We start from the raw sequence: 22,324 nt of genomic DNA, 5'->3' as shown, positions 1-22,324 counted from the left end.
CAATCGGCATCTCCGAATGGCTCTTCAACAGTGGGAAGCAAGAAGGTGCTTACAACATCAATGTAGGCCTGTGCTTTGAGAGTGCCACGCAAACCAACAACTGCTGCAAGCCCCCTTCATGAAAAACATAACCACACCATAACACCACCGCCTCCGAATTTTACTGTTGGCACTGCACACGCTGTCAGATGACGTTCACCGGGCATTCGCCATACCCAAATCCTGCCATCGGATCACCACATTGTGTACCGTGATTCGCCACTTCAAACAATGTTTTTCCACTGTTCAATCGTCCAACGTTTACACTCCTTACATCAAGCGAGGCGTCGTTTGGCATTTACCGGCGTGATGTGTGGCTTGTGAGTAACCGCTCGACCATGAAATCCATGTGTTCTCACCTCCTGCCTGTCATGGTACTTGCAGTGGATCCTGATGCAGTTTGGAGTGCCTGTGTGATGGTCCGGATAGATGCCTGCCTATTACATATTACGACCCTCTTCAACTATCGTCGGTCTGTGTCCGTCAACAGACGAGGTCGGCCTGAACGCTTTTGTGCTGTACGCGTCCCTTCATGTTTCCACTGCGATACCACATCGGAAACAGTGGACCTAGGGATGCTTAGGAGTGTGGAAATCTCGCTTACAGATGTATGACGCAGTGACACCCAATCACCTGACCACGTGCAAAGTTCACCTGACGACGTGCGAAGTCCGTGAGTTCCGCAGAGCGTCCCATTCTGCCCTCTCACGAAGTCTAATGAGTACTGAGGCCGCTGATTAGATTAGATTAGATTAGATTAGATTAGATTAATACTAGTTCCATGGATCATGAATACGATATTTCGTAATGATGTGGAACGAGTCGAATTTTCCAATACATGACATAATTAGGTTAATTTAACAACATACTTAAGTTAATATAACAACTTTATTTTTTTGTGTTTTTTTGTTTTTCTTTATTTTTTATTTTATTTATTTATTTATTTTTTTATTATTTTTTTTCTTTTTTTTCTTAATTTATATCTAAAAATTCCTCTATGGAGTAGAAGGAGTTGTCATTCAGAAATTCTTTTAATTTCTTCTTAAATACTTGTTGGTTATCTGTCAGACTTTTGATACTATTTGGTAAGTGACCAAAGACTTTAGTGCCAGTATAATTCACCCCTTTCTGTGCCAAAGTTAGATTTAATCTTGAATAGTGAAGATCGTCCTTTCTCCTAGTATTGTAGTTATGCACACTGCTATTACTTTTGAATTGGGTTTGGTTGTTAATAACAAATTTCATAAGAGAGTATATATACTGAGAAGCTACTGTGAATATCCCTAGATCCTTAAATAAATGTCTGCAGGATGATCTTGGATGGACTCCAGCTATTATTCTGATTACACGCTTTTGTGCAATAAATACTTTATTCCTCAGTGATGAATTACCCCAAAATATGATGCCACATGAAAGCAGTGAGTGAAAATAGGCGTAGTAAGCTAATTTACTAAGATGTTTATCACCAAAATTTGCAATGACCCTTATTGCATAAGTAGCTGAACTCAAACATTTCAGCAGATCATCAATGTGTTTCTTCCAATTTAATCTCTCATCAATGGACATACCTAAAAATTTGGAATATTCTACCTTAGCTATATGCTTCTGATTAAGGTCTATATTTATTAATGGCGTCATAACATTCACTGTACGGAACTGTATGTACTGTGTCTTATCAAAATTCAGTGAGAGTCCGTTTACAAGGAACCACTTAGTAATTTTCTGAAAGACAGTATTGACAATTTCATCAGTTAATTCTTGTTTCTCAGGTGTGATTACTATACTTGTATCATCAGCGAAGAGAACTAACTTTGCCTCTTCATGAATATAGAATGGCAAGTCATTAATATACAATAAGAACAACAAAGGAACCAAGACTGACCCTTGTGGAACCCCATTCTTGATAGTTCCCCAGTTTGAGGAATGTGCTGATTTTTGCATGTTACGAGAACTACTTATTTCAACTTTCTGCACTCTTCCAGTTAGGTACGAATTAAACCATTTGTGCACTGTCCCACTCATGCCACAATACTTGAGCTTGTCTAGCAGAATTTCATGATTTACACAATCAAAAGCCTTTGAGAGATCACAAAAAATCCCAATGGGTGGTGTTCGGTTATTCAGATCATTCAAAATTTGACTGGTGAAAGCATATATGGCATTTTCTGTTGAAAAACCTTTCTGGAAACCAAACTGACATTTTGTTAGTACTTCATTTTTACAGATATGTGAAGCTACTCTTGAATACATTACTTTCTCAAAAATTTTGGATAAAGCTGTTAGAAGGGAGATTGGACGGTAATTGTTGACATCAGATCTATCCCCCTTTTTATGCAAAGGTATAACAATAGCATATTTCAGTCTATCAGGGAAAATGCCCTGTTCCAGAGAGCTATTACACAAGTGGCTGAGAATCTTACTTATCTGTTGAGAACAAGCTTTTAGTATTTTGCTGGAAATGCCATCAATTCCATGTGAGTTTTTGCTTTTAAGCAAGTTTATTATTTTCCTAATTTCAGAGGGAGAAGTGGGTGAGATTTCAATTGTATCAAATTGCATAGGTATGGCCTCTTCCATTAACAGCCTAGCATCTTCTAATGAACACCTGGATCCTACTATATCCACAACATTTAGAAAATGATTATTAAAAATATTTTCAACTTCTGACTTTTTGTTCGTAAAGTTTTCATTCAATTTGATGGTAATACTGTCTTCCTGTGCTCTTGGTTGGCCTGTTTCTCTTTTAATAATATTCCAAATTGTTTTAATTTTATTATCAGAGTTGCTGATTTCAGACATGATACACATACTCTTGGATTTTTTAATAACTTTTCTTAATATAACATAGTAGTTTTTATAATTTTTGATAGTTTCTGGGTCACTACTCTTTCTTGCTGTCAGATACATTTCCCTTTTCCGGTTACAAGATATTTTTATACCCTTAGTAAGCCATGGTTTGTTACAAGGTTTCTTACGAGTATATTTAACTATTTTCTTGGGGAAGCAGTTTTCAAATGCATTTACAAAAATGTCATGAAATAAATTATATTTTAAATTGGCATCAGGTTCACGGTACACCTCATCCCAGTCTAACTGCTGTAGGCTTTCCCTGAAATTTGCAATTGTTAAATCGTTGACTGAACGTACTACTTTGGAGGACTGTTTAGTATTGCTGAATGGAGCTATGTCATATATTGTAACTAGCTGTGCACTATGATCAGAAAGACCATTCTCAACAGGCTGAGCATTTATCTGGTTAAACTTATCTTGGTCTATAAAGAAGTTATCTATCAGTGAGCTGCTATCCTTTACCACCCGAGTAGGAAAATCAATAACGGGTGTCAAATTGAAAGAACCGAGTAATACTTCAAGGTCATTTTTCCTATTACCCTCTTTCAGAGAATCTACATTGAAGTCCACAAATAATAATTTGCTTCCCCCTGTCTGACAGATAGCACAACAAGGAGTCCAAATTTTTCAGAAATAGATGAAAATTTCCTGATGGGGACCTATATACAGTTACAATTATAAATGTGCCTTTATTTAATTTAAGCTCACAGGCACATGCTTCTATATGTTTCTCTACACAAAACTTTTTTGTTTCTATACTTTTTGCACAATGATAACTTTTGACATATATGGCAACTCCTCCTTTCTCCATATTTTCTCTCATTACATGTGCAGAGAGCTTATAACCACTTACATTTACCTTTTCCATATCAGTAACAATGTGATGCTCAGACAGGCATAGTATATCTATTTCATTCTCAGCTTCTAAATCTTCTAAGCAAACCAGAAGCTCATCTACTTTATTCTTTAAACTCCCAATATTTTGATGAAATATACTTACATTATTTTTAATTATACTTTTATGAGAACCTTTCCTTATTCTAACATTTGCAGTACTCTCCTGTCTGAGTTTCTCATTGTGCTTAGGCCTAGTTCCTATACCAGTGGTCACATGGTGTTCAGAGAGGCAGATTATGTCAATTGGGTTGGGTGACTTTAATTCATCAATGCAATTACCTAGGACTGAGATACGACTTGGTGGAGATAAAATTTCTGGTGATTGGTGAAAATTTATAATTGACAGCTGTGATTGGTGATCCAATGTGCTAGAATTGTGCTGTTTAATTTCTTTCCTAAACTGAAGATTTGTTTCAATCCTGACCTCTCGTAGAACTTGACATCTTTCTGTTTTACCTATCCTAAAAAAGGTGCTGCTCCAACACCTGTAACCACTGGTATTTTACCATTCATGGCAGTGCCTCCCCCCCTTAAATTTCCTGCTATTACCCCAGCCAGTTTCCCCTTCCCTTTCCTGTTGAGATGTAGGCCGTGCCTGGTATAGTCCCACCTACTGAGATAATCAACAGGAACCACACCAATATGAGCCCCCGCACCCGACCCAAGCAGCCGTTCCAACTCCAAATTAACTCTCCCAACAGAAGAGTTCAAATGAGGCCGGTCATGGCGTCTCAGGACAGATACAAATTCAACATTGGTGTGTCTCGATGCCGATGCAATCTTTACCAGGTCACACTCTATACTGTACCCAGGATCTCTGTCGACGCTGTTCCCTGGCCCTCCCACAATAACCACGGTGTCTTCCCTGGTAAATCCTTTACAGAGTGAACCTAAATCCTCTGTCACCTGATCCAGACTAGCACTTGGTTTGAAAAAATTTGTGACCTGGTATTCTGGTCCTAATTCCTCCTGCAGAAGTTGGCCTACACCTCTGGCATGAGAACTGCCTAACAACAAAACTTTCTTCCCTTTCGATGACTTTCCTACATTCTTTTTCAATTTCCTATTGAAAGTTTGTTGTGTCCTGTCTTCACCTACCTCTGCTTGAGGCTCATCAGTTTCTAACTGAAGCAACAGGTCAAACTTATTTTTGACATTCACCACAAAACTGTCAGACTTAGTTCTAGGCCTGTTCCTTCTGCTACCTGTTGCCACTTCGCACCTCTCTTTGCCCTTCTCCCTCCTTAACCTGTCCAGATCTTCCCTAGCCTGATCTAGCTCAGCCTGAAGGGCAGCAATTTTCCCCTCCTGTTCCATTATCTTCCTATCTCTGCTGCAAATCCTACATAACCACTGATGAGCCTGATCCACTTTCCCAACACCCACGCCACTGCAGTCCCCCCAGTGAAAAAAACTACTGCATCCATCACACCAAACCCCGGAACTAACAATTCTACGGCAAGTCAGGCACTTCTCACTCATGGCAAAAATAATACTTCAGCTAGAATAAATCAATTAAATTACCGAAAATCAAAAAAGACGTTACAAGAATTAAGCCTATTCACAAATGTATATAAGCAAGTTTCTGATTTAAAATTCCGCTGTTTTTCTGAGATCTGTATTAAAACAACGAAGGTATACGCTATTTCTTATATATTTCACTCGATGGAATGAAAAAAGGACAATTAAAAGAGATACTTTAACTTTGATTCTCCAAAAACGTTACGAGAATTAGGCCTATAAATAAATGTATATAGGCAAGTTTCTGATATAAAGTTACGCTGTTTTTCTGAAATCTGTATTAAAACAATAAAGTTATACGCTATTTACGGTAGTTTACTTATTTGTTACCGAGAAATTAGTTAAATTACCTTGAAACAAGAAACAAACACGTTTACAAAATTTAAGCCTAAGAGCGACTTCGCGAAGTTACGATGTTTTCGTGTTTTCTGAAAAAATACGCAAAGAAAAGTCAAATCTTTAACGGCAAGACTAAACGATACACTAATGCACGTATTTAATTTGTTGTCAGCGTTAAACTAAATTATATTCCTGTCTAAATCACTTAACTTTCTGGAAATGGTTTCTGGCGTCACTTACTCGGCGGCCACCTTGGATCAATGTGATATGGAGTACCTGGCAGTAGGTGGCAGCACAGTGCACCTAATTTGAAAAACGTATGTTTTTGGGAGTGTCCGGATTGTTCCGATGACATAGTGTAGATTAGAATGGGGTGCACTAATCTAAGAGTATCCTGCTTTTAACTATGTGGTCGTCAAACGTTGTATCTTCTGGGGGTATTATACACGTGCTAATTTCAAAGATTTTTGATTTGCTGTTTCCTATTCCTCCAACATTCTGTGTTTCTTTATTTTCATCATATCATTCCAGACCTCTGTATCGAATTTGCCTTGATCACCTAATTTTACGGCTTTCCTTCTGAAAACTTTTTTTCTACTGCTTCTTCTTCTGTAATGTGGTATATCTGTAAATCGTTTTTAACTTTTAAGATCCAGCTAGTTGCTAATATTTACTGCGAGAGACACTCGAATGTCGAAAAAAAATCAGTCTTCTTTATCTTATGATTTCAGTACGAATATTTCATCAATGCTGCTTATTTTCCAGGCTCCTGTGCATCTTATTAAACTAAAATGTCCCTCATAACTCCTCTCTTCAAGACTTCTAGTTTGTCCTATTTACTACACAGTGCTAGACAAGCGTATATCGAGCGAGGTGGCGCAGTGGGTAAAACACTGGACTCGCATTCGGGAGGACGACGGTTCAATCCCGCGTCCGGCCATCCTGATTTAGGTTTTCCGTGATTTCCCTAAATCACCCCAGGCAAATGCCGGGATGGTTCCTTTGAAAGGGCACGGCCGACTTCCTTCCCCGTCCTTCCATAATCCGATGAGACCGATGACCTCGCTGTCTGGTCTCCTTCCCCAAAACAACCCAACCCAACAAGCGTATGCGTAGAGTCGTTCCAGTTCCACTTTGTAAATATTCTTCGTTATTCCCCATGCTCTTTCCAGTTTGCGTCTTCTTACACCTAGGGCAGGACTTTCCATTCAGTTTTCTTCAATTATCTCACGTAAATATTTGACCAGTACAAGGACTTTTGCGTTCATAGCAGACGGCGTTGGTGAAATGTACGCTCAACTTGCAACCGCAGCGCTCGGCGTGATGCGGTAAACTGTTCTCACTCTCGAGCGCACGCCTACTGCCAGCCGGTAAGCGGAGTGTTGCCGCGGCTGGCAGCGGACGGGGCAACAGGCCAGAGCCAGAGGGGCAGGTATCGGCAGCGGAATCAATCAGCCGCGGCCCTCCTAATTGCCGTCCTCCAGCGGCAGGTATTTAGCGCTGGGCGGGCCGCTCTATCAACACGGCATTCGTCTCGGGCGGGCGGTGAGGCGCTCGCAGCGCATCATTAAAATATTGCCCGCGTACGCCGGCCCGTGTACACTCGGCGGGTACCGCTCGTTCCGGACAACGAGGCGGCGCGCCCGTCTCTCTCTCTTTTTCCTGGAGGTGTTCCTTTCCCGTGCCCGATTCGCCACGGTTGTTTATGCCGGGGTACGCTCCCTGCGCTGTCGCAACTGGCCCACCGCTCCGCTCCGCTGTGGGCTGACCACGAGTAACCGACCCTCCAGCGCGTTAAGCGAGGCGCTCCAAGTTTCCAATATTAACAGGGAAAAGCCGGCCGGTGTGGCCAAACGGTTCTAGGCGCTTCAGTCCGGAACCGCGCGACTGCTACTGTCGCAGGTTCGAATCCTGCCTCGGACATGGATGTGTGTGATGTCCTTAGGTTAGTTAGGTTTAAGTAGTTCTAAGTTCTAGGGGACTGATGACCTAAGATGTTAAGTCCCAGCCGGCCGAAGTGGCCGTGCGGTTAAAGGCGCTGCAGTCTGGAACCGCAATACCGCTACGGTCGCAGGTTCGAATCCTGTCTCGGGCATGGATGTTTGTGATGTCCTTAGGTTAGTTAGGTTTAACTAGTTCTAAGTTCTAGGGGACTAATGACCTCAGCAGTTGAGTCCCATAGTGCTCAGAGCCATTTGAACCATTTTTTTGTTAAGTACCATAGTGCTCAGAGCCATTTGAACCATTTTTATTAACAGGGAAATCAGCCTCAGTTAGTCACCGTTGTTTTTGCCAGACGCTGTTTTATCTTCAAATAACTCTTAGTCCCTGGAATTATGAAGTTATTAGGGATAAAATACAGTGAACGAAACGGCATCTGCGATTTGTACAGAAGACAGACTGCAGTTAGGCCCAAATGAGTCGCTGGTTGGTTGGGTGATTTCGGGGTCATCGATCCGGTCGGATTAGTTAAGGATGGGGGAAGGAAGTCGGCCATGCCTTTACAAAGGAACGATCCCGGCATTTAAGAAAATCACGGAAAAACTAAGTCAGGATGGCCGGACGCAGGCACTGAGTCGATGGAATTGAATTGGAGGCAGTTAATCAGCAAGCAAGAGACAGAACTATAAGATACCCCCCCCCCCCCCCTCATTTCACTCAATCTTTACGCAGAGCTAGTAGTAAAGGAAATGGAGGAGGAATCGGGAAGCGAATTAAAGTTCACGTAGAAGAAATAAAAACTTTTATGTTAATCGGTGTCGTAATTCTGTCAGAGATGGAAAAGGAGTTGAAAGACCAAATGAACGAAAAGAATAGTCTTGAAAAGAGGTAGTACGATGAATTTTAATTAAATAAACTATGGTAACAGAATGTTGTCGAATTGCGTCCGGCAACGCTGAGACAATTAGATTAGGAAATGAGACCTTAAAAGTATTACTTGAATTTTGCTGTTTGTTAAGAAAAATAACTGATTAAGGCAGAAGCAAAGAGGATACGAACAGAAAGAAAAACTTTTCTAAAAAACAGAAAAATGATAAACCCTATGCAAATTAAACTGCTAAGAAGCCTTTTCTGAAAGTATTTGACTCGAGTGTCGCCTTCTTGTAAGTGACAGATGAACGTAAAAGTACATTCGAGAAGTGAATAATAACTTTTGAAAAGTGGTACTATACATGACTGCAGATTCTAGATGGGCAGGTCGGATAAGTAATGAGGAGGTCCTGAACTGAATGGAGGAATAAATAGCTTCAAATAGCTTTATAGCTTACTGATTACTAGTAGGACACACTGTGACCGCAAAGAGTTTGTATGTTAACTGAGGGGATTTTAAGCGGTAAAAGTAGTAGAGGGAGACCTAGACTTCATTGTAGTAAGCAGTTTCGTACGGGTACAGGTTGTAGCAGTTACGCAGAGATGAAGAGACTTGTGCAGGATAGACTAGCGTAGACAGCTGCTTCAAAACAGCCTTTGCTCTGAGGTTTAGAACATCAACGGCGAGACTGTTACCCTCACCACGTCCATCCAGGTGTCTCCTTGTCAAGTAAATCAGACGCATTGACGCACAGGAATCCTGCAGACACGAGGCCGCTGTGAGGCGGCAGGAGAAGCGCCCGACCCTCCCTGTACGGCTACCGGTTCTTCAGTTCGCTTCGGCCCGCCGCTGGCTTTCCGCGGCCACGGCGGAGAGACTGTACCGCTGCGGCCAGCGCGTGCCTCTCACGGCTAGTATCGGATGGGATGGGATGGGATGGGACGGGATAGGTGTTAATCTGGCGAGCCATTAATTTAGCCGCGCCGTAATCAGCATCTGGAATAATGCGGCGGCGCAGATGGCCGCTCTGAGATACTCGATGTTCGCAGATTCTAAATTACGAGAGGCACGAACTGAATAGCCATTCCTCTTTGTTCTTGTCGATTAATGTGATACAGCGATAGCGGCTCCCCCGGGCCTCTACAAGGGCCGGGCTATTTTCGGACTTGTGTAGATCAGCACCGCAGCTGCGTCGGTTTTCCTGAGAACAGGCTGCTGCGACTCCCAACCTCAGCGTAGGGGGCCCTTTGAGAATAGCACGGCCCCGTCTCACCGTGGAGGAACCGTCCTGCCAAGCAAACGATTACGTGTCTTTTCTTCTTCCCTCGTCTGTCAGGGAATAGCGCAACTTATGAAGAGGAATCGCCTTCCTTTTATGGGAAGGAAAGGAATCGCTCACTGCCACCGTGGATGAAAAATCTATACTTTCGTCTGTAGTGAAACGTGACAATCACGAAACAGCAAAATTATGGGATGAGTCCATAGGTTTTCCAAGTCAGTATGGTAAAAAAAGAGAATCGTATACGCTCAGGTTGAACTTTTCCTTATCAGCAGCGTGTTATTTTACTTTTTGCGAGAGATATATTGAAAGAACTGCAGTGACCACATAATCGTACATAGCATACATACACTTTTGGATATATTACATATTTGTACATAAAAAACACTAATAATTACACAACAATACCGACACTTTTTTAAGTAAGAGGAAAATATAAGAAACAATATTTTCATGATTGTGGAAACATTAAGCATTTAGGAGTAGCAGCAGTACATTTGGTCCTAGGACACAGGAAGGAATCACCAGCATTCTTATTGAACGAAATACCCCAGGATTCTCTTCATATAATCGAGTGAAAATTCTCAACGTGCAGATTGCGACAGGGATTTGAAACCCGCTGTTCCGGAGAGCGGGAGAAGATCCTTAACCCTCGCGATCCCAAAGGGGGGTTACATTATGCCCACGTCTTGAAATTATTTTATCTAGTTAGTTACTTTATATTTTAAAATTTTGAAGAAAGAAAGAATATGTTTATTGTTTTTAATTAATTCCCCTGCTAGATTCCGCAGATGTTTAAAATTTTTCAGTTAACTGAAACCAAAAATTTAAGTATAAGTAGTAGATGTCACTAGCCACATCCGATGTTATTCAGTATTTTCAGGTTTAGGACCTTACCTGCACAATAAAATCTCTTTAAAAAGTACGTTGTGAGCAAAAGTCAACGAAAGCGAACGAAATTTGCCTTTCCAAAATTTTTTATGGTGATAACGTAGTACCCACAGCTTGATAGTATACGTTATTGAAAATGTACTGATATTGCTAAGAGACTGGAGAAAGATATTTTCATGTTCTGGACCCTATTTACATATCAGTACGCCTTTATGTTGCTAATACAAGTCAACAATAAGTAAAGAATTATTTGTTAACTTTTTTCGGGTGGGCATAAAGTACTCCCACCCCCCCCCCCCACCCCTCCTTTCTTTGTAAGGCGTGTGATGAAAGATGCGTTGGTATTTGCTAGGGTCAATCCCTTTGTGTGCCGTCCGTCTGCGGCTGTTAGCCCCAATATTTCCTCTCTCGTTACTCAGAGTACAATACCTGGGCAGTTCCTGCTGATAACAGTGTACCAGCAATTCAGATTTGGAAAACGAGTGTCGTGCCTGTGATGCGCTTAGTCATACTACTGAATATCTTCTCCTCAAGATATTTTTTTGTTTACTGAATGTAACGAATTTTCTAATCACACTGGGATACCTAAATTTTCATTGTTTTCTTATTTCTTTTAAATGATCCTGAATGTTGTGAAACTCGGGCTTTCTCTGGCTTAAAGAATTTGTGGGAGGACAGTCGGGTGATGTCGTTCACAAGAGCCGATATTGCAACATTTGAGTACCATGTCATATTCAATGCCTTGACACGACGGGGTGTTGTCCCGTCGAAACATGGGCGATTGCTGAGAACGTTACCCAACTGCGTTCCCTAACTTACTGCAAATTCCCAAATACAGATTTACAAAACTGAGGAACTTCTTTAGTATCCATAGAAGTTGTGTGTATGGAGGAAAAGAAGATATTGGATAGGTTCCATGAAATTATGCCTTCTGAAGACATTGACAAAGTGTTAACAGAATGGTGAGTAGAAAACTACAGGAGCGTTAGGCCCAGCACACCACGATGCCATCATTCTACAGCACTTCTAGATTCACGCGCAGGTATGCAGTTTCATTTTTATGTATACATGTTTGTTTTGCTGGGATCAATTCAAACATATTTTTCGAATACAACAATCCTGATGACGGTATCAGTGCAAGTTTTCTTTACTTTTTTTTCTTTTCTTTTTATGTGTCTTGCACTCGGTCTGATGTAAAACTATGTGAAACAATATGTTATTTCAAACAGTTTCCATAGATACTTACGCTTTCCTGAAGCAGTAGCATAGGTCTCGATACCAGAAAAACCTGACATTTGTTCTATGCTATTTTGTCAAAAACTGACATTTTGAGGCCGTGGCTGTGTACAAAATATAGGTTGGCTCTTACAGGAAAAAAGCGCATTATACAGTTTTCGTTGCTGCAAGATAACACGCAACCTGCACTGGAGCATAATGGCGCGGATTCTTCATTGACGGTGACCGAAACATCTTCTATTAGATAATAATAATAATTTGTTTACACCACTTAAAATCATCGTGAGGCAGAATTAGAATTACAAAGACGTTGTCTCACATCTTGTTTTGGTTGTAGGGCATCACCATCCCAAGGAAGTTTCGCCAGGTGGGAAAACAAAACACGAAATGTAATGTAAAACGTGAACTAGCCGTCTGAAGATGAACCTATCGGTTCGAAACCGGTTACAGCCCTATTTAAATAAATAAATGACATTGTAAAAAGTAGCTGGTTGCTGTAATCTTCTGTGTAAGAGTCAACCTGACATTTGTTAACAGTCTCTGTCTACTGCAATAAAAAACGAGAGCGAGTAATACAGGGTAATTCAAAAAGAATACCACAACTTTAAAAATGTGTATTTAATGAAAGAAACATAATATAACCTTCTGTTATACATCATTACAAAGAGTATTTAAAAAGGTTTTTTTCACCCAAAAACAAGTTGAGAGATGTTCAATATGGCCCCCTCCAGACACACGAGCAATATCAACCCGATACTCCAACTCGTTCCACACTCTCTGTAGCATATCAGGCATAACAGTTTGGATAGCTGCTGTTATTTCTCGTTTCAAATCATCAATGGTGGCTGGGAGAGGTGGCCGAAACACCATATCCTTAACATACCCCCATAAGAAAAAATCGCAGGGGGTAAGATCAGGGCTTCTTGGAGGCCAGTGATGTCACGGGCTGCCTGGCGGCCGATCCATCGCCTCGGGTAGTTGACGTTCAGGTAGTTACGGACAGATAAGTGCCAATGTGGTGGCGCTCCATCCTTTTTCGTAGGACTCTCCATACAGTTGATTGTGGAATTTGCAGCTCTTTGCTAGCTCTGCGAGTCGATTTTCCTGGGCTGCGAACAAATGCTTGCTGGATGCGTGCTACATTTTCATCACTCGCTCTCGGCCGTCCAGAAATTTTCCCTTTGCACAAACACCCATTCTCTGTAAACTGTTTATACCAACGTTTAATACACCACCTATTAGGAGGTTTAACACCATACTTCGTTCGAAATGCACGCTGAACAACTGTCGTCGATTCACTTCTGCCGTACTCAATAACACAAAAAGCTTTCTGTTGAGCGGTCGCCATCTTAGCATCAACTGACGCTGACGCCTAGTCAACAGCGCCTCAAGCGAACAAATGTACAACTAAATGAAACTATATAGCTCCCTTAATTCGCCGACAGATAGTGCTTAGCTCTGCCTTTTGTCGTTGCAGAGTTTTAAATTCCTAAAGTTGTGGTATTCTTTTTGAATCACCCTGTACTGTGTCACGGACACAAGGTAAAAGTGAGCATCAGATGGGAACTGATGACTGCACTGTGCGGTCGAGGTGAATGTCTGAGGCGTGAGGCAGGGCAGGGAGCGAGCGTACACACACTTCTTCCCCCCTCCTCGCTCTCTTTACGCCACGTGGCTGCCCACGATCTGTGTTACTGGCCGTCAGAAGAATACTGACCCTCCAGCGGACCTCTTTATCGGCCTTGCTGCGCTTCACTATTCACCGATGATAGTCTCCCGTTTTATGTTACTTTCTGCGTAGGTACTAGGGTCAAAGAGAAAAAAATTTAGTGGAACCTACATACAGACATCATACCCGTATCTTAAGCAGGAAACGGACGAGGCAACCGTACCACTGGCGATGTTTTAACTGACGAAACCGAAACGTTCCTCGTCAAGAAAGAATGTATTTGAGTATACAGTACCAGTAGCGATTCACTAGCACTATATACACATAAACGGAGAATTCGACAGGTAGTATTGGAGAAGTGCGCCGGCCGAAGTGGCCGTGCGGTTAAAGGCGCTGCAGTCTGGAACCGCAAGACCGCTACGGTCGCAGGTTCGAATCCTGCCTCGGGCATGGATGTTTGTGATGTCCTTAGGTTAGTTAGGTTTAACTAGTTCTAAGTTCTAGGGGACTAATGACCTCAGCAGTTGAGTCCCATAGTGCTCAGAGCCATTTTTTATTGGAGAAGTGCCAGTGCACTGGAGAGGTGAGACAATGTCGTAAATTTGCTTCGCTCCAACACGATCACATCAATCACAGTTATAATGTATAGATGTTTCGGAATGGCGTGTACTTTTCTGCTCTACAGCAATCGCAATACTCCTGCCGCACGCATTTTTCTCAGCAGCCGACAGTAATTTATCCAAGCGCTGCTTATCAGACTCGATTTATAAACGTTATGCTTCTTACCATTATAATGCAGTTTGGCTTTAGGAACGGTAAAGGCACCAAAGAGGCAGTTCTGACGTACCGGCCGATAGTGGGAGCAAGAGTAAAGAAAAATCAAGACACGTTCGTAGGATCTGTAGACCTGTAAAAAGTGCTCGTCAGTGTAAAATGGTGCAAGATGTTCGAAATTCTGAGAAAAATAGGGGAAAGCTATAGGGTAATGAACAGTATGCACAAGAACCAAGAGGAAACAATAAAGAGTGCAAGACCAAAAAACGAAGTGATTGGATTAAAAAGGGTGTTCAATCTACACACAGAAAGGTTCAAGAATGGAATTAAAATTCACGATGAAAGGATATCAGTGTTACGCTAATGACACTGCTATCCTCGGTGAAAGTTAGGAAGAATTACAGAATCTTTTGAATGGAATGAACAGTCTAATAAGTCCAGAGTATGGACTGATAATTAATCGAAGAAACGGGAAAGTAACCGGAAGTAACAGAAATGAGAACGGCAGAAACTAAACATCAGAATCGTTGATCACGAAGGAGATGAAGTTAAGGAACTCTGCTCTCTAGGCAGCAAAATAACCAATGACGGACGGGGCAAGGAGGACGTCAAATGCAAACTAAGACTGGCAAATAGTGCGTTCCAGACCAAGAGAAGTCTATTAGTATCAAAAATAGGCCCTAATTTGAGGAATAAATTTCTGACGATGCACATCTGAAGCACAGTACTGTATGGACTGTGGGAAAACCGGAAAAGAGAAGGCTCGAAGCATGTATTACTACAGAAAAATGTTGAAAATTACGTGGACTGACAAGGTAAGGAATGAGGTGGTTTTCCGCAGAATCGGCGAGGAAAGGAATATTTGGAAAACACTGACAGGAACAAAGGACAGGATGAAAGTACATCTGTTAAGACATCAGGGAGTAACTTCCATGGTACTACAGGGAGCTGCAGACGTTAAAAACTGTAGAGGAAGACAAAAAAAACATCTAGCAGATAACTGAGGACGTAAGTTGCATGTACTACCCTGAGACGAGGAAGTTGGCACAGGAGATAAAATCGTGGCGAGCCGAATCAAACCAGTCAGAAGAGTATTACGCTTACACGAATGTGCATTTTTGAGTAAGGCAGAAAGTTACACAATAAAAGTGGCAGAACACTTTGTCAGCGAGGCGCCTCCGCTCTGAAGAGCAGCGGGGCAGCGCCGCTAGAGCGGACGCGAAGGTACCCACCCGCCCGTCCGGCTGGGATCGGCGCGGCGCGGCCTTATCAATTTGCACGGCGCTCTGTGTGTGCCGCGATTCGGCACGCGGGAGGCGTGGGCGGCGCCCAATTAGGGGATTTTACGCCTCCTCTCGCCCACGAAAACCCGCCGGCCGCGGGCGCCCGCGCTAGCTCACGCCGCAGATTCCCGTCCGACGTAATGGCGGCGCAGACCCAAAGGCCGACTCATCTGCGCCGGCCATCTGGGCGTATCGTGGCAGCCGTGGCCGACCTGCCAAAACAAACAGGCAGAGGCGCAGCCGCCGTCTACGTGCCGACACACTTTAGCTCGCACGTGTGCACTAACTACCAGCGAGGGGCCAGATATCTACAGTTGCACCTACAACTCCCACTCAAAGTTCTTTCCTAATATCAACGTCCCTCTTCTGTAAGATGCAGCACACTGAGGTTACAAAAATCGTGGAATACCGAAATGGACACACACATAGGGCGGCATTATCGCGTACGCAGTGCACCGGCGGACCTGTCATTTGTACTCAGCTGATTCACGTGAAAAGGTTTCCTGTGCAATTATGGCCGCACAACGTGAATTAACACACTTTCAGCGCGGAATGGTAGTTGAAGCTACGCGCATGGAACGTTCGATTTCGGAAATCGTTGGGGAATTCAATACTCCGAGATCCGCAGTGTCAAGAGCGTGCCGAGAATACCAAATTTCAGGCATTACCTCTCACCACGGGCAACGCAGTGCCCGACGGCCTTCACTTAACGGCCGAGAGCACAGGCGTTTCCGCAGAGTTGTCGGTGCTAACAGACAAGCAACACTGCGCGAAGTAACCGCAGAAATCAGTGTACGACGAACGCATCCGTTATGAAAGCGCCGCAAAATTTGGCGTTGATGGGCTATGGCAGCGTAAGACCGACGCGAGCCCCTCTGCCAACAGCACGACATCGCCTGCAGTGGCTCTCCTGCGCATGTGACCGTATCGGTTGGACCCCAGACTACTGAAAACCCGTGGCCTGATCAAGATGAGTCCCGATTTCAGCTAGTAAGAACTGATGGTAGGGTTCGAGTGTGGCGCAGACCGCAAAAAGCCAAGGACCCAATTTGTCAACAAGCTACTGTGCAAGATGGTGGTGTTTACATGGAATGGTCTGGGTCCTGTCCTGAAATTGAACCGATCATTGACTGAAAATGATTATATTCGGCAGCCTGGAGACCATTTGCAACCACTCGTGGACTTCATTTTTATGGACGACAATGCGCCGCGTCGCTGGGCCACAATTGTTCTCTACTGGTTTCAAGAACATTGTGGACGATTCGAGCGCATGATCTGGCCACCCAGGCAGCCAAACATGAATCACATCGAACCCTCATGGGACATAATCGAGAGCTACAGAGACCGCAGGAGACTTCCAACGGCCTGTTAAGTCCAAGCCACACCGAGTTGCTGCATCACGGCGGGCAAAAGGAGGTCCCATGCGGTATTAGGAGGTATCCCATGGCTTTCGTCCCATGCGGTATTAGGAGGTATCCCATGACTTTTGTCACCGCAGTGTAAAGTCCCGTGCCGCCGTTTATCTCTCTATGTTCGGACTAACCTACCTTCTGACAAGTCGGCAGTAGAAGAGCATTTTTTTCCAGACTGAAACCACGAAACAAAATTCAATGAGACGAGCGTTTATAGCAAAGACAACGCATTGTCACGCGTGCATATGTACCGAGGACGTACAGATTCACAAACACCACAATAATTTTAACAGAGAACGAAAAAGTGTGAAGTTAGATAAGATACGGATCTCGAATTTGCGCCAGCAGAATGATGGTCGATTACTTTTAATCAATGACGATGGCGACAGCCAGAGATATCATGCTATCGACATCACGTGACGGTCTGTGGTATCCTGTATGCAGCTACGTAAATCTGGCAGTCCTACTAAAATGCCTCCCGGTGTTGGATACGAAACATCGAATAACAATGTTATGGAACGAACACTGTCTCTTAGCCTTAAGTTTTGTCTGAAGATTCGTCTTCTCGTTTAGCGAAATATAGCCACTTCGTTTTTGCTACCCGTATTGGTGTCTTGTCCTTTCCTATGTATTCTGCTCCACTATGGTAACTCTACTTTCCCCTACTCTAGCTTCACTTTTATACACAAGCATTGGATGTTTATGGCCCATTCTTACGTGTAGCTAAATGTAATCAGTCGTAGATGGAGGAGTTCCAAAGAATACGTCCTCATACAGCACCTTCAGGCTGACATGAGCCATCAGCATCTTTGAATTCAATAGCGTCTTATATACATAGCAATTTGAAGGGAATAAGGAATGTTTATCCAGATTTCGTTCCTAACACCGAAAAATTTCATGATCGTACAGAAAACTGTCACCAACGAATGCCAAAAACATCTGAAGCTTTTGAAATAGCGCATAATTCCACAAGAAAAACATTTTCTACGTGCATTAAAGTTGGTTTTAGATTCTTTTTCAGTTTTTGCAAATTTTACTCCCTGTATTGATAAAATTAATGAATGACATCTTAAGAACCGCCACAATTTGCTGCCTTAGATAATTGTTTTATTTCTGGGACTAATATTAGTGAATGAGAAGCATCAGACACACAATTTCTAAAATAGCATATTGTACTTGCACAAAAGATTTTATGGTTTACTTTGAGTCAGAGCTGTTGTTTTAGATTTTCACTTACCACACTGGTACCGAAAATAAAATTATGATCTAAAATGGGAGATTTTGATGGTTCTGAAGTTCTCAAACATGGCTTATGTGAAAATTTCAAGCGTCTTATGTAATCATAAAACTGGGAAGAAGAAGAAGAAGGAAGAGGAAGAGGAGGAGGAGAAGGGATACAAGCTAATGAGACTTGCTTGAAACACCTACGTTTTGCTGAAGGCATTGTATTGTTTGCATGTAGTGCAAGTGAACTGTAACAGGATCTTGACAGAACCAGTCTTTGTGAAAATCAGTTATAATACGACCTAAATAAGGTATCTTCGGCACACCGAAAATAAAACTGAACAAAATGACAGTAAGTCATGTAACCAGTTACAGAATGCTTTTATTTAGAGCAGCTGAAGACAACAATGGTCTGACGGCAGAAGGAGTAAATAGAAGATTATTAATTTTTATTTGTAGGACGACCACAACTGTTCTGCAACGTGTTTATGGTAAATAAATCCGGCCTGAGGCATTTTTGGTGAAATTGTTTTAATTTTCAGCAGTGGTACATGCATTTAAAACGCTGAAGGTTATTAACCCTTCTAATACCGTGGGGTCTTTAATGACCCCAGGCCATGTATTTCTGTAAAATATTCCTTATTTGCTATTCCTAAAAATTATGAAAAATTTGGACTTTTCCTGAATTAAGTAATGGGTTCGTAATATATTAATATAACGTTTTGAAAATATTTAGTTTTGCCGAAAATCAAGAGAGAACCACTGAATACCATTGGGGTTAAATGCGACCCCATTTCTCTCTCGTGGTATAATTACCCAATAATGCTGCATTAAATCCATAACTGTTTCTGTATTTCCTTCGTTTTATTCTTGTAAATATTGTTGTAACGTGTGATTGTTGCCAATACCTTATAAGCCGACAGTTATTTGTTCCATACAGGTGGATACTACTACTGTGTATGTTGCATTTAGTGGAAAATGTCTCATCACCTTTCCGAAGACGAAGTGCTTGAAATATTACTGCAGGATAATCCTCTATCTGGAGAATTAAATAGTGATATCAGCGATATAGTTTCTGATGTCTCATGCAGCGATGGAGAAATTGACGTCTTAGAAGAGAATATTCCTCAGTCAGACGGAAGTTCAGAAGAAGATTTGGACAGCCCAGATGTCCAGCCTGAACAGGAAGTAACACATATTTCTGACTGTTATATGTTAGTACACATCGTATTTTTGTAAATGTGCGTTAGGATGTAGCGCCAAGGTACACCCTTTGTATTTTTTTCTTTTGTGTAGGTCTAAAAACAAAGAATTGTGGCACAAACACGAGTTGAGAAAAGCATGTGGAAGAGAAGAGAGATGGAACATAATGAGAGTAAAGCCAGGTCCAACAAAATTCGCAGTGAAAAATGTAGACTCCATAGAATCGGCTTTTCAGTTGTTTCTTAGGAGAAACATTGTTGATGTAATTATAGAGTGGACTAACAAAGAGGGTACTCTTGTTTATAGCAGTAAATGGAAACCAGTAGATGCCATTGAACTGAAGTGCTCTATCGGTGTCTGTATGCTAGTAGGTGCTTACAAGGCCCATAATGAAGCAGTTACATATCTGTGGAACAAAGAGGATGGTAGACCCATTTTTAGTGAAGCAATAGCTAGAAATCGCTTTACGCAAATTTCAAGGTGCATCTGATTTGATGACGCAGATGTGAGACGTCACAACTGTGCTCCTGACAAGCTGGCTCCTAATAGAGAAATATTTGAAATGTGGGTACACACATTTCAAGAAGCATATGTTCCTCACAGCATCGTAACAATTGATGAACAACTTGTGGCATTTCGTGGTAGATGTCCATTTCGGCAATATATTCCTTCAAAACCACGAAAATATGGGTTGAAATTATGGGCTGTATGTGATAGTGCAACGTCTTACATTCTCAATCTCCAAGTTTACACTGGTCGACAAGAAAATGAATCTCGTGAAGTTGGTCAAGGCAAGAGAGTTGCTTTAGGTATGGTGAAAGGCTTAGAAAACAGTGGCAGAAATGTAACAACTGACAATTTTTTCACTAGCCTTAGGAACAATTAGAAAAAATAAAGGAGAACTACCACAAGCTTTCACTCAGACCAAAGGTCGAGTCAAATATTCATCTATTTTTGGGTTCCAATTGTTTCATATTGTCTGAAAAAGGGAAAAGTTGTAACTTTGCTCAGTACGATGCATTCAAGGAAGGAAGTGGAAGATCGTGAAGAATGCAAGCCAGTAATGATTCCGGATTATAATAAAACAAAATCAGGAGCAGATACTATGGACAAGCTGGTTAGAACGTACACTACAAAGAGGATGAGCAGAAGGTGGCCGGTGGTATTATTTTACAAAACGATTGATATCAGTGCACTGAATGCATTTATCATATGGCTACATCTTACACCAGACTGGGCAGAAAGTACCAACTACAAGAGACGGGCATTTCTCATAGAATTACGAAAGCAGCTCGTTGGAAGAAAGCCAGATCAAATTATTTCCCCACTACTTCCATCAACAGTACAGACAAAAAAAGAAGAAGGTGTCCGTTTTGCAAAAGGTCTGAGGATGGAAAATTCACCGGTAAATGTTCAAAATGTGTGTAAAAACCACTCTGCAATTTATTGCTGTAAGTGTAATGCGTCATAAATGTCAATTCGGAATTTAATCAAAAATGTTTGTAGTTTCATGAGAATCGTTTGTAAATTATACGGAAATAAATAATTTTAAAAATATGCATTTTAATTTAACGCATTGTCATTGACATCATGTTTTAGATTGCCGAAAAAATAAGGAATGTGATTTTATCCTACCATTATTAAAACTATCCTTAATAAAAATTAAATTCCGTTGGGGTCGTTAAAGACCCCAATGGTACTCAGTGTAAGAAAAAATACTCGGTATTAGAAGGGTGAAGGGAGCGATGGAGCCACTGGGGAGAGAACTGATTTGCTGGGCTGCAAGAGATGACGGCACTAGAGAGAAACGGGCGGCAGGTGGTGCGGGCGCAGAGGCGGGCTCGCTCGCCTTACCTGGACAGTATCTTGGAGACGCAGCCGTGGGAGACCCGCAGCTGGCGCGAGATGTCGCAGGGCCGCACGCCGTTGTGGGCCAGCTCGACGATGCGCTGGCGCACGACGTCGGGCAGCGGCCGCCCGTTCACGAAGACGCCGCCCAGCTGGTTCACCCCGCCGTGGCCTGCGGACACACACGGCACACAGTCACTCCGGCTGTCGGCGGGTAGGCCGGCGAGTAACCAACACAAAATATATATATAAATGACCTAGTAGATACTGTCGCAAGTTCCTTGCGGCTTTTCGCGGATGATGCTGTAGTATACAGAGAAGTTGCAGCATTAGGAAATTGTAGCGAAATGCAGGAAGATCTGCAGCGGATAGGCACTGGGTGCAGGGTGTGGCAACTGTCCCTTAACATAGACAAATGTAATGTATTGCGAATACATAGAAAGAAGGATCGTTTATTGTATGATTATATGATAGTGGAACAAACACTGGTAGCAGTTACTTCTGTAAAATATCTGGGAGTATGCGTGCGGAACGATTTGAAGTGGAATGATCATATAAAATTAATTGTTGGTAAGGCGGGTGCCAGGTTGAGATTCATTGGGAGAGTGCTTAGAAAATGTAGTCCATCAACAAAGGAGGTGGCTTACAAAACACTCGTTCGACCTATACTTGAGTATTGCTCATCAGTGTGGGATCCGTACCAGATCGGGTTGACGGAGGAGATAGAGAAGATCCAAAGAAGAGCGGCGCGTTACGTCACAGGGTTATTTGGTAACCGTGATAGCGTTACGGAGATGTTTAACAAACTCAAGTGGCAGACTATGAAAGAGAAGCGCTCTGCATCGCGGTGTAGCTTGCTCGCCAGGTTTCGAGAGGGTGCGTTTCTGGATGAGGTATCGAATAAACAGTATTGCTTCCCCCTACTTATACCTCCCGAGGAGATCACGAATGTAAAATTAGAGAGATTAGAGCGCGCACGGAGGCTTTCAGACAATCGTTCTTCCCGCGAACCATACGCGAGTGGAACAGGAAAGGGAGGTAATGACA

The 22,324-nt window shown here is 42.4% G+C and overlaps 1 protein-coding gene across 4 annotated transcripts in view; it reads right to left on the bottom strand.

Moving 5' to 3' along the window:
- The window catches only part of LOC124781819 (paired box protein Pax-5-like), a 278,178-nt gene that overhangs the window by 157,071 nt on the left and 98,783 nt on the right, over positions 1-22,324 (bottom strand). For all 4 annotated transcript variants that reach the window (XM_047253891.1, XM_047253892.1, XM_047253893.1 and 1 more), the window contains exon 2: positions 21,284-21,449. In XM_047253891.1, coding sequence (XP_047109847.1) covers positions 21,284-21,449 — 166 coding nt within the window. The remainder of the gene's footprint in view (positions 1-21,283; positions 21,450-22,324) is intronic.

This window comes from Schistocerca piceifrons, chromosome 1, assembly GCF_021461385.2.
Source record: "Schistocerca piceifrons isolate TAMUIC-IGC-003096 chromosome 1, iqSchPice1.1, whole genome shotgun sequence".
Taxonomy (NCBI): domain Eukaryota; kingdom Metazoa; phylum Arthropoda; class Insecta; order Orthoptera; family Acrididae; genus Schistocerca; species Schistocerca piceifrons.
Note: the sequence above shows the minus strand (reverse complement) of the source record. Positions and strands in the feature narration are given on the sequence as shown.